At 45.8% G+C, this 13,367-nt stretch overlaps 1 protein-coding gene across 1 annotated transcript in view; it reads right to left on the bottom strand.

Annotated features, from left to right (window-relative positions):
• IRAG1 (inositol 1,4,5-triphosphate receptor associated 1) overlaps positions 1 to 13,367 on the bottom strand; it is a gene marked incomplete at its 5' end in the record, with an annotated part of 110,936 nt that overhangs the window by 28,739 nt on the left and 68,830 nt on the right. Inside the window, 4 exon segments of the mRNA XM_080911809.1 lie at positions 2,679 to 2,810; positions 3,406 to 3,546; positions 5,859 to 5,889; positions 8,196 to 8,319. Coding sequence (XP_080767935.1) covers positions 2,679 to 2,810; positions 3,406 to 3,546; positions 5,859 to 5,889; positions 8,196 to 8,319 — 428 coding nt within the window.

Below are 13,367 nucleotides of genomic sequence, written 5' to 3'. Positions count from 1 at the left end.
CAGGGAGAAAGTAGGTGGGGATGGCTTTCTGGACCTGGCCAGAAGCCACCAATGTGGGGTGTAGGCACATAGACATGAACAGGATAGACAAAGGCCCAAAGCCAGAGAACTTCAAGGTGTCCAGATTCTCAGGAAGTTATTTACGGGACTTATATGTAATAAATAGATGTATCCTCCAGACGGATTTTTTAGAATGAGAGGGGGCACCATGCCATATTATGCTGGGACACGGAGCATATCCAAGGGGCTTCTGCAAGTCAGCATAGCACTTTTATATGAGCTCATGCTTGATATAAAAGATCAACAGTCACACATGCTTGCTGGGAAGAAGCACTCTGAGACTGGGTCATGGAGGACCTAATGTGCTAGGTAAAGGAATCTTGACTTACTGTGTAGAAAAGGAGGAATTACTGATCATGTTAAAGTGAGTTATGGTTGAGTCATGAACGGATACAGGACAGATGTGGGATGTGAATGAAATTTGTGGAGTGACAGCTACAGGGAGCAGCTGTCAGCAAGAGCTGAGACACAGAAGATGGGAGGGCACAAGACAGGATGGGGGACCACAGGGCAGGATGGGGGACCACAGGGCAGGGTGGGGGACCGCAGGGCAGGATAGGGGACCTCAAGACAAGGTAGGGGACCACAAGTCAGGGTGGGGAACCACAGGGCAGGATGACGGACCACAGGGCAGGATGAGGGATCACAGGGCAGGATAGGGGACCTCAAGACAGGGTAGGGGACTACAAGGCAGGGTGGGGGACCACAAGTCAGGGTGGGGGACCACAAGTCAGGGTGGGGGACCACAAGTCAGGGTGGGGGACCGCAGGGCAGGGTGGGGGACTACATTAAGAAGAATACAAGCCATGTATGGAGGTGCATGTCTGTATCTTAGCACTCAGGCAAGAGAATCATGAATTTGAGGCCAGACTATATTACATAGTTCAATTCTGCCTGAAAATAAACAAGTGGGGGCTGGAGAGATGGCTCAGTGGCTAAGAGCACTGGCTGCTCTTCCAGAGGACTAGGATTTAGTTCCTAGCACCCATGCAGCAGTTCATAACAGTCTGTAACTCTAGTCCCAGGGGATCTGAAGTCCTCTTCTGAGTTTTGCTGGCACCAGGTATGCATGTGGTAGAGATATACATGCAGGCAAAGTAATTATATATATATATATATATATATATATATATATATATATATATATATATATATATATTAGTTTAAAAATAAACAAGTACAAATAAAAAGAGTAAACCTAGAATCAATACATAGAAAATAGAAATATATTTGGAAGGGTTACATACAACGGAGGCGGGGTTTTCTCTTCCCATACTCCCTAGGGTCCACAAGAAGACCCAGCTTAGGGCCTGTCTATCCTAGAGGGATTTCCCTATAAATGTCCCTACCACCCTGTGGGACTGAGACTTCCCTAGCATCCTTCTGGTGGTGTTGTTCCCTGCTAGGCTACTTCCTAGGTCACAGCGCTGAGTCAGCCACCCTTTCTCCAGAAAGACCCACATGAGTGGGTCAGCCCAGTGGCTTGCCTCATTTTGCAGGCAGTGGTTAAGGGTGTACACTCAGCACACACACACACACACACACACACACACACACACACACAGAGTGCGGCAGGAATTGATACAACAGTGCTGCGTAAGATTCATGTGCGTCCATGAATTTTGTCCGTCCGTCCTACATGGCAGACATCAGAAGCAGCTCTGGTTTACAGCCCAGCATGCTTACGTGTGGGGAGCGCTGTGAAGAGCTGCAGTGTGAATGAGAGAGAGCTTCGAGGGGAACTCTGGGCAGTGGGAGCAGCAGCACCGTGTGAAGCCTCCATGGGCTTCAAAGTGGCCGAGGTTGGGAGTCTGACCTGGGCCGGCCTCTGCTCTGCCACTCACTAATGCTAGAACAGCTTCAGTACCCCTGAACCAAAATGCTTGCTGAAGATGTTTGGGATTTTGTCAGGTTTGGGAATGTTGCATATACACAATGAAATATCTTGGGATTAGGACCCAAGGCTAAATAAATAATCATTTATGTTCAACATATGCCTTATTATACGTGTGGCCCAGAGAAGTTGGCACATTTTTAGTGAGCTGTGTTGTTTTCTACTTGTGACATAATGAAGGCACCCAAAACATTTGGAGTTTTGGAGATTTTCCACCATCTAGTAGCTGGTATCTTTCTGAGAATATTCAGCGTTGCTGGAGGCAGAGATGGGGGGATGGAGGCCACGTTGCAGGGTTACTGGATGCATTAAATGAAGCAGCACTTTTTCCTGACGTGTGCTCTGCCCAACACTGGCTCAGTAGAAGCTGGGTATGTGTTCTGTGAGGAGAGGGAGAGCCTCCCCAGTCACATACACTTACAGAATACACAGGAAAAGCGCAACGGACTTCTTCAGTAGGAAATTCTCTAACTTAACCACTATAGATCGGCTCGAAGTCAGAAAGGCAATGACAGCGAAAGCAATTCCCCAGGGAATAATTCAAAGGTTTAGTTGGCACCAAATATATTGGAATATCTCAACAACCTATATAGAATGCCTGGCCTAAGGTAGTCATCAAGAGGTGGTGACTCTTGTCCCTCTCCTTGCCCCTGTTTGTGTCATGGTGTTAATTACCACAAATGGAACAGTGCCAGCCAGCAAGACCAAGTGCTGTGGGGCTCACCTGGCGTACAGCGCCCACCACTTCAGCCCGGCTGGAGAGGCGGGCAGCCAGACGATGGAGGACAGCAATGTCTTCCAGAAGCTTCTGATAGGTCTCCCGGTGTTCGCAGTGGTACCAGATGGATGCTGAGGACTGAGGGACAATAAGGACCATCACCCAGAGTCCTCAAACTGAAAGCCTAACCCCATTGTGCAGGTGGGGGGATGGGCCCTGGGAAAGTGACTAAGACACTAGGGTAGAGCCCTTGCCAATTTGATTGCTGCTCATACATCAGGGGCCCCAGAATTTTCTCTTGCTTTCTTTCTACAGTGTTGGGCTATAATGGGAGGTTGTCAGTCTCATTATAGCCTCAGTGTGAACCTGACCATGCTGGAACCCCGAGCTTGGCCTTCTGGTCCCCAGAGCTAAGAGAGAGACATACTAACCCTGGATTCATTTTCATGAGACAGGCCCAGGCCACAGTGTCTTCCAGACACAGGAGAAACCCAGTGGAGATACACTACGTCTGGCTGGGATGAAAGGAGTTATGTCTGAGCAAACCATCCCTCTTCTGAGGAGCAGCCAGGCGCCTGACCCAAGCCCTCAGGACTTCTGCCTCAGTTCCTCCGGCCCTTTGAGGAAGACTCCATCAGGACCTTGAATCCCTTCTCATTTCCAGAGACTACTTTGCTAGTGAGAGAAGTGTGAGTTTGGGACCTGCCCTTGGAGACAGTTGTTCTTCAATTACCGTAATGGAGGCTTTGAAGTTTTCCAGTTCCTTCTCGGTGTTCTCTTCTGTCAAGTTGCGTTCCCGTTCAGCCTGGTTAATCCTAGACTCCAAGGTGTAGCTGTCATTTCTAAAGGCCAAGGACAGTTGTACAAACACGTTCTGTTGGGAACAAGAGTGTGGTAGAGGTGCTGGGAGGAGTCACTGCCGCCAGCAAGGCTGCAGGTGGGACTTTTGCTCAAGCTTTTACCGGGAGTTCTTGGAACTAGTCGTCAAGGCCCCCATGTGCGCCCCCATGTGCAGATGAACTTCCCTTGATGACAAAATACACCAAAACAGACAAATAGCAACCCCCGAGGTCCAGGTGAGGTCTTTCCCAGGGCCAGAGGTCAAACGTAATGTCAAGACCATAGCATTCTGTCTTCCCTGAATCAAGAGCGCCCACCTTTGGGTTGAGATGGGCCAGACCTGTGTGAGCAGTTTGGACTCAACACTGGAACCTACTATAGCAGGGACTCGGGAGGTCTGCATCAAACCTCTGTATCTGCAAAAGTGCCGGCTCAACAGCAGGCTTGTGGATTTAAAGCAAACTTCAGTTTTTAACCTTTTTATCTCAAATTCCTATCTCACCTTTAAGTAACTTCCCCAAGATTAGACAAGATCAGGTATGGATCCATTATGATAAATGTCCAGGAATAAATATTCCAGCCTCAAATGAATCACACCATACAGGAATGATCTTTTTTTATTTATTTTAAAAAGTTCTTGTGTATATGGGTGTTTTGCTTGCATGTATGCCTGCATACCAAAAGTGCAGAGGCCAGGAGAGGGAGTTGGATGTCTTGGAACTAGAGCCACCATATTGGTTCTGGGAATTGAGCCCAGTGCTCTTAACTACTGAGCCATCACCGGCCCTGCAAGAATGAACTTTTTAAAGGTAGTACTGATCAGAGTGGAGTTACCACTCACTGTAACATATAACTACTGGGGAGGAAAAATAGATGGATGGACTCCACACAAGAAATAAGAAGGGAGGGAGGGAGGTGTCTTCAATTCCAATAGCTTCTTCTGCCCTGCCTCAGGCAAGTGGGAGCAGCTTTCTTTCTTTGTATTTCTTCCTTTGGTGTGTGTGTATGTGTGCATGTGTGTGCATGTGTGTACATGTGTGTGCTTGCGTGTTGGCTCTGTCTACTGTGCGGTCATGATGTTGTCAGGCTTGCATAGGACTATTACTCACTAAATCGCATCACCAGCTAATACTATGAGGTCACTGACTCCACCTGGCTTGTGAGGTTCACACAGCATGGCCAATGGCAGCCATCTCCAGACAAGAACTCCTAGATGACAGTGTTGGTTCTATTGAAAATGGCTCCTGGTTGGCCATCGTGACTGTGAATTTTGGGCACCTTGCTACATTTAACCCCACCACAACCCTCTGGAGTGAGGACTCTTACACCTGTTTTATAGGTGAAGAGACCAAGACTAGACACATCACTAACTTGCTCAAGGTGACATGCGAACGGCAGGTGGAGGACTCGACCTTAGTCTGTTTTGCTTCTGCCATGCTGACGGTCCATGCTAACACACATTTGAGATCTGGCATTAACTGAGCCGCCAGTATCAGTCTGGGCTTTGACTCACAGCCCAGTGAAGAGGATTCTCTCTCCTACCCAGCCTCAGTCTATGACTTAGCTCTCTATACTTGACATGAAGGGTCCTGAATATGATGAAATATTTGTATCCACCTCAATCGTGTTCACTCCTGAGTCTGGAAGCTTGGGTGAGTGGCTTTATTGCCCGGCTTCTCTTCTGCTTAAGTCCTGCTCTGCTCTGCAGAGCTACAAGGAGACCAGCTGCAGGGGGTGGGCTGTGAATGTGCTATAGTGGTCATGTCTGGCTCAAGGTTACTGTGTTACCTGGCAGGGGTGGGAAATAGTTGTCTCAGGTTGTATATCTTCCTTTGTTCCACATCTCCAACCCTCCCTGACTCAGCTCTGCTACATTTCTGTCCATCTGTCCCTTCACCAGAATGAAAATTCTCAGCTCACCCATCACCCGGCACTGGGACAAGGAGGTCAAATCAGGGAAGGCAGTGCCAAAAGCATTCACACTGTGGGATGAGCTGGACATCTTGCAGCCCAAACTCTGAATCTTGAAACATGGCCACATTTTAAAATTTTGAAATAAACTTGGTATACTAGTAAAGTCTCCTGGCTAACTTTGTATTGGAAGCTCGTCCTTCAAGGGACATCAAGAGTCTTTGAAGGAGGCAGTTCCAGGAACCTCACCTCTGTCAGATTTGTCAAAATGAATGAAGGCAGGCTTGTGGCTGGCAACAAATATCCAGAACATTCCACAGCCACGTGTTTGCACTCTTGTGTAAAAAGCCTTAGGGTCACAGGGTGGAGGAAGGAATGTGTGGATGAACATCGTCAGAGACAGTCGTACCTGTCCCAAAACCACGAATCACTTACCTCGACTTCCTTTTCAGTGAGTGGAGGAGCACTGTAGAGAAGAGAAAAGCATGCGTGAGCTTAATCTGACCTACTAGATAAAGCAGAAGGTGACTCTGAGTGACCATCAGGCCATGCATTTCCAGAAGAGGAGTGAGCAGAGACTGTCATTTTTGTTGTCCCTGTCATCTGTGACCACTGATCTTTATAGGAGGGGTGTGGAATATTAGATGTTGGGGTTAGCACACAAGTACAGCAGCTATGATTCCTCTAGGTTCCAGCTTGCTCATATGTCAATCAGATTAATAGCATCTATACTGAATAAGCCATATATGTATATGATGTATATGTATATGATGTATGTGTATAAGATGTATGTGCATGTGTATACATATATGTATATGTATGCATGAGCATATGTGTAGTGTGTATGTAAATAAGGTCAGCCTTTCATAGTCGCATGGCCCATATTCCTTTAACACAACCACTATATATTGAAAACTTTAAAACTAACTGTGTCTATACAGAACATATTCAGACTTATTTTGGCCATATTCTTTAACACAGAATAGCACCTATTTATATAGAATTTACACTATATTGGGTATTGGAAATCATGTAGAGATTATTAAAGTGTCGGAGGGTTGTAGAGACTATATGTAAATACTATGCCATTTTATTCAAGGTCTTGAGCGTCTGGGTTTTGGTCTCTGTGTGGTGTGCGTATGTGTGTGTCCTGGAACCAATGCTCACTGCAGATTACATATACATGGCACCTTAGCTATTTTTACTGTTCACCCGTAGGCTGAGAAATCAGAAAACACGCATGCATTTGCCGTTTTCAAACTGTCTGAGGTAAACTGTAGCTTTTGGGATTCCCTAGCTCTGTAAAGACTGTTCCTTCTCTGACTCCGGGGACTGTGACAAACATCTGTTTGATCCAGAAACTGCAAGGGAAGAAAAGGGTTGGTGGAGCTCTTTGCAGCAAAAGCCTCCAAACCCTGGAATCCGGGTGGCAAGTGAGTACCAGTTGACATAGAGGTGACCTTCTGAGAGGTCCCTGAGCTGTTCCCACAGCCTGTCTCAGTCAACAGATTTCTTATCTGCAAAGCCACTCCATGTGATTGCCTGTGCAGCATTGAGTAACTAAAGTTCGCCCCAATGGAAGCCAGATAACGTAAATACCACTCAGGCACTTTCCTGTGCTGGGTGGGGAGGCCAGGAGGGGTTCAGCTCGTGTCACAGGACTTGGCGAGCAAGCATACCATCAATAAAGTTCTCAGGAAACACAATTTTCCTCCCTTGTGTGGGTATGGAGAGACCCTGAGAGCAAATGTAGAGGGGTCAGCCATTTCTGCAAAGGGCTGGTTCTCGCCCTTGACAAAGGACAGCAAGAGCCTTCCTGTCAGGATGAGACAGCAAGACCCTGTGGCCATCGAGCTATCAGAAAACAGAGCATGGGGACAAACAATGACAAAGATGTCTCATTCTTACAATTCTTGTCACAGGCCCTGTCCTCTCAGGGTCAACACGTTCTCTCGCTGTGGTGTAGAACAGGCACATACTGTCTGGGCGGCGGTTTATCGAAGTGCTTAGAATGTGCTTCTGACACCTGGGTTCATTTGGCTAGTGAATGAAAGTCACATCTTTCCATAAGTAATTGAGTAAGCTTGTTTCTCTACTTTGGTGATTCAGATTCTACCTCGAGCTACAGAACACACAGAGACAGTAAGGAACGGGGTGGCACGATGTAAGCCAAATGGTCACATGGCACAGCTGTTTCTTAAGGCAGAGCCCTAGACCTGCCAAGGCAGCAGAGAGGCAGAACCATGGGCCTCCAGGTCAACGGGGAGTAGTGAAGTATCTTCTCGGGTACCCTTTGTGCACTCTCTTTGAAATCTAAGTTCTATCAAATCACAGGAATTCTTTAGAGAAGCATGCACCTTGCCGGGTAAATGATCTGTGAATGCTTCCTCCCATCCTGTGAGCTGATTTCCACTTTCTGAACAGCACTGATGTCACAGGCTTAGAATTATGATGATGACAACCTACTTGCCACCTGTTCTTTTTAAACCTTTGTGCCTGTACTTCCTGTCTCATCTAGAGCTGTGGACTAACCCAGGCTCGGAGCTCATGAGGATTGCTTGCCTTTTGCCTGTGAGTTCCATATACTCTGGGATTTGGAAGTACCAACATGGCCCATCCTGTACTTTGTGTTTGGGGTATTTCAGCCCTGCTTGGACCACTGGACTGCCTCCCTTTCAGGATGAAAACCAAGACTGAAATTCTGCAGTGTTCCACCCATGCTCTACCATGTGAGCCCCTGGAAGATCTTTGAAAGCTCATGTCCTAATTTACCTTCCAGTAAGTGACTTGTGAACCCTAAGTTTACGCAGCAATATGTCTGAAATGTTGGGCATCACATCCAGACCACTCTTTGACTCTTCTTCTTCAGCTGCTGGGGCGAGTTCAGATGAGACCCCTGGAAAATAAGAGTTTTCCTTAGAGAATGCCTGTTTCAAATCAGACTAGTATAATTGGCAGCCGGCTTCAGGTCCCAGGAATGCTGTTAACACTTGAAAGCTCTTTGTTACACACCGGAGACCTTAAGAGCTGCTTCCTTAAGCATCCCATATCACAGGTGGATAGTATAAGGCTCAATAAAGTTGGTAGCTTGCTGAAGATTACAGCCAGACGGTAAGCCAACATCCATCTGTCCCCACGCGTTTCTTCCCATAACTCCCCAGTGTCAAGTAGAATCATGTGTCAGCAACTAGATGTTGGTTTCTGACAACTGGAAGCTAGTTGGCTCTTTAGTTATGGTGTTTGGGGAAAACCTCTTATTTGGCAGGCTTTTAAGGGGATCTCTTGACTGATATTTTTCCCCAGATAAATTTAAAAGCACCATCTTCTAGCTCCTACCCTGAAATCAGCATCCAGTTTGCCACTAGATAGTAACAGGTTTCGGGTACTTGTACAGCGAATGGGTATTTTCCAGGATAGAGCCAAAGGTCACGAGCCCTGTCACAGGTCTCAGAAATACAGATGTCTGCTAGTCAACAGAGCCAACAAACAGCATGTGCTGCCTCCTGAAATGATGCAGGGTTGTAACCAGGAGACAGAAAGTACAAACCATAAATCTCTCTTCTGCTTGAGCAGCTCTCATATCCCCGGCAAACTGGTTCTTTGCTGGATCTGCCTCCTCTTTCCCAGTTGCTTTTTGAGGAATCCTATGGCGCATACTCTCTAGACCCCACCCCACGCCTATACTATTCTGCCTTGTTGCTCTTTGAGACACCAGATTAACTGTAGCAAGATTAACCCAGAACACTGACCAGAGCCCTGGGCACTGACTTCACATCTACAAAAGATAGATTGCTGCCCCTTACTGGGTTCTCACAGCATATTTAGGCTGAAGTAAAAACCTCAGACATCATTCATCTGAGTCATCTCAGAATCCCCATCCTGTCCAGTGAGTGTCCTGCACGTACATTATTACCCACATTTTATTTTTCCTGTGTACCATGGCTTTTGACCTAGCACTGTTCCAACTGTTTTCCAGAATGCAGGCCAGGCTGGAGGTCAGGACAGAAGGCAGAGTTGTACCAATCATCTGGCTGGAATTAAGACTGGGATTCCTATCACCAAGGGAGATCAAGCAGTGAGGAGGGGGGGCACAGTTGGGTTCACTGTAAACTTTTAACAGTTTGAGATGTTCAAAAACCGAACAGTGTGGCAGAGTCCTTGATATTTCAGTTGTTCAAATGAAGGCCACAGGGCCACCTGTCGTGGACAGGACAGCCAGCACTACAGCTCTAGGTGTAACATTAGACGAGTTGTTCCTGTAGCTACCTGTCAACTCTTGGGTTCTCTGCTGGCATTTGTTGCTCACTGACATCTCCATGTGTCACTTGTGGCCTTGCTCTGTGTCTATGCATCTCTGCCACACTTAGCCGAAAGCCAGTTAACAAAGGATGTTGTATGTGTGTCTGAAACATCAAATCTAATGCCAAATGAAGGACATACCAAGAGCTTCTGCCTAAAAAAAAAAAATTCTTCTGAGTTGAGGAAAACGAGGGGAAGGAGAAGAAACAAAAATAGAAATGAGAAAACAAACTAATTTAGGGTTATCAGATCTCATAAAATAACAGTGCCATACATAACTGAGTACCAGAAACAAACACCCTTTCCCTGAATGCAACTAAATTAACAACCAAAAAGCATGATATCAATTCTATGTGTGCCAAAAATGTTTAAATTTAGACAACAGGAAGCATTGAAAATAATAATAATGGCTAAAGATGAAGTTCCTAGAAATAAATGGGGTGCCCCCATCTTTGAATCCCCCTTATTCCTCCCTCAAAGAGCAGGGGGCTTGCTGGGTTTGTTTGCTTCGGGTCAGAATGCCAGCTTTTAACTTGCATTGATTCTCTTGTCTCATCCTCTTGCATGCTGGAATTACAGGCATGCATCTCAACATCTGGCTTACAACTGGATTCTGGGGGTGGAGAGTTGGCTCAGTGGTTAAGAGCACTTCTTGCAAAGGAGCCGGGTTCGATTCTTATCACCCACGTGAGGGCTCATCCTCTCCTCAAGCATCAGATGTGCATGTAGTAAGTCCACAGACACATATGCAGACAAAACACTCATACGAGTAAAACATTTTTAAAAAATTTGACAGGAGGTGGTGGTTCATGCCTTTAATCCCAGCACTCTGGAGGGATCTCTGAGTTCAAGGCCAGCCTGGTCTACAGAATGAGTTCCAGGACAGCCAGGGTTGCACCGAGAGACTCTATCTTTTTAAGAAATAGATTCTGGATAAGGATATGAAGCATCTAAGAGCACAAGAGCACAGAAGAACAAGTGGACAGAACAAGTAAGTAGGCAGCCTGCAGAGGAGCATCAGAACATGTCTGTAGACAGTCCTACGGTCTACCATACCAACACTGCCAAGAAGAGAAAGAGAAAGTGCTGTCTGTATTGGCATTTAGCTTTCCCTGCCTAGAAGGAGGAAAGAAGGAAGGAGGAATGGGCATCTGGTGTTGTATCAGAATTACTTGAATAACATGTAGGGTGAACCAGAAGGGAAGATTTAAAACAACCAAACAAATAAAGCAAGCTCTTCAGATGGAGGGAGCAGCAGGAACCATGGGAAGCTCCAACTGAAGCTCCACACAAGCCACCCTAGAAAATAGCACCCAGGCTGCAGCCCTTGGATTTCATCTATCCTTTTCTTCCTTTGTCTGACTGAAGAGTGGATGGCTCCTGGGAAGGGGTGGGTCAAGTCTAGACAATAAACATCTGGATGGACTCTCACTACAATTCCATCCTAAACTGGTGCTCCAAACCTCACTGATCCCCAGCTGGAGGAGCAGAAATATCTTCATTGGCACAATAAACTCCAGTTTGGGACTCTAAACAAAGTTATAGAAAAGAAGCAGAAAGCATAAAAATGCTGCTGCTAACAGCTTCGTCTGAACTCCCTCCTTTCCTTCTACTCGAGCAACAAAGAAGTACCCACAAGCACACAGTCTGCAGTGCTGAGAGGAAAGGGCAAAGAGATCTCAGACGTAGCAGGAGAGAATGAACGAAAACTAACCCCCTCCCAGACACATACACGGAAGGAGGTGCCAGTGGAAATGTCCAGATTGCAAACAGATGAAATGAAAACCAATGACATGGCAGCTAGACAAAAATACTAGGGTGAAAAGAGGAAGGGAAGACGGAAGGTAGAAAGGAAGGAAGAATGGAAACACAGGAGGCAGATGTCAGGATGGACACATAGATGCAGGGAACACTGAGGGGGGGAGAAAAACTGCATTTCTTTGCAAAATATATACTGTAACTGCTTAGCTCTAGGGGAAACTGGAATCTGGGGGCAGAGACGAGAAGAATAATTCAGGACAAGATAACAAGATCACACATGATGGACAAAAATTCTATTTAAGGAAACAAATTAAAGGCTAGGAGTGAAATGAATAAAAGATTGAAAAAACAGAACTAGTCAGTGTGTTAAAAAATGAGGACATATAACATGTATAGTTTTCCTTGAATTGGTATGGAGAACAAGATAGATTGATCATAAAGAATGTAAAGAGGAAAAGAAAGATTGAAGAAGGCAAGTCCTAAGTTGAGCCCTACTGACCCTTTCACTGAACAAATAATATAGTTAAAGACATAATAGAAGAAAAATTGTCCTCAGTGGAGAGAGAGATGAACTCAGAGGTTGAATGTAATATGGTGCTTTTCTTTTCATTTAAAGGCATGTCTATAAAGAAATGGTACTGTTCTTACTCCTAACAGGGAAAAAACTACAGATGCAGGGAACATGAAGGTTAAGAGACACAGGAAACCACCGGGCCCTGAGTTTCTCTACAACACTGAATGTGGTGGGATGACGTTTCATAGAAAGGCATTAGCCAAGAATTTTAGAATTATGCAGGCTGTTGCTAAATAAGTTTTCAACTATGCTCGAACTCAGGACACAGAGTACTTCTGGTGCCTCCCAGGAAAGCTGGCTTTAGAATAGAAAGGAAATGCTGCAACCTTCATAACACACACAGGAGACTTCAGCATCTAGTCAGGCAGAGGCAGGAAGCTGGAAGAAATTGCTGGCAAAGAAAATATGTAATGAGATGTTCTGCTTTTTCTGTCTTCTTGATACTCCAGCCTTAGGGTCTTCAGTCTTGGAATGACTGCCTCTCCAAGGCTAGCTCATTGCAGGAGACCAGAGGAAAACTCTCCAGTGAGTATACCTTTGGCGTCTGAACCAACCCAATCAACCTAGAACTTATATTTTCAACCATCTTCTCCATTCATCTCTCACATACCAAGGCAATATCCATCACTGCCCAACATCATCAAGTACCCAACAACTAGACACTTCTCTCCTTTCCAGAGCCTGCTAAAATTACTCAAACTACCTGACTCTAAGCTTACTCAGGGTGCCTATTCTGCTCAGCTCACACTCCTTGCCATGACAACCCCAGTGAAGGTCCTTCCCACCCACCTTCTACCTCCTAGCTGACTCTGACGCTTTTCTATTTCACCCAGAGGCATACTGTGCCCTCTATGTTAGGGAGTCTGTGAATATAAACTTCTCTCATGACTAACATTTCTGGGTCTATGTGTCTTGCCATATGTGACCGACCTTATGCTGGGTAAAGAATTTAGCACAATTACTCCAAACCGAAGCATTAATGCTGGCAAATTCCTCTTAAACCCTTAATACATTTCCTCATACATTAGTCAAAACTAATTTCTCCCCTTTGGAGGAAGTAATAACAGAGATTTAGCAAACCCTACAGTTTTACTTCAACTCAAACTCAATTAAATGTTTTTATCTTGCAGTGTACATCTCGTATAATCTCTCTCCTTCCTCCTTATCCCCTTCTGCATTTGTGGAAAGGGGAGACATTTTACTACAACCAGGAAGTTTTTGCTTTCCTCCCAGGCCAGAGCCACCGGTTAGAATACATTTCTTGGCATCTGTCTTCTCAGGAAGGCATGCATCTTCCCTGTACGAGGCAT

Source organism: Micromys minutus, assembly GCF_963924665.1.
Source record: "Micromys minutus genome assembly, chromosome: 2".
In the NCBI taxonomy this organism is placed as follows: Eukaryota; Metazoa; Chordata; class Mammalia; order Rodentia; family Muridae; genus Micromys; species Micromys minutus.
The sequence above is the reverse complement of the archived record's forward strand: the minus strand, read 5'-3'. Positions and strand labels throughout refer to the sequence as shown.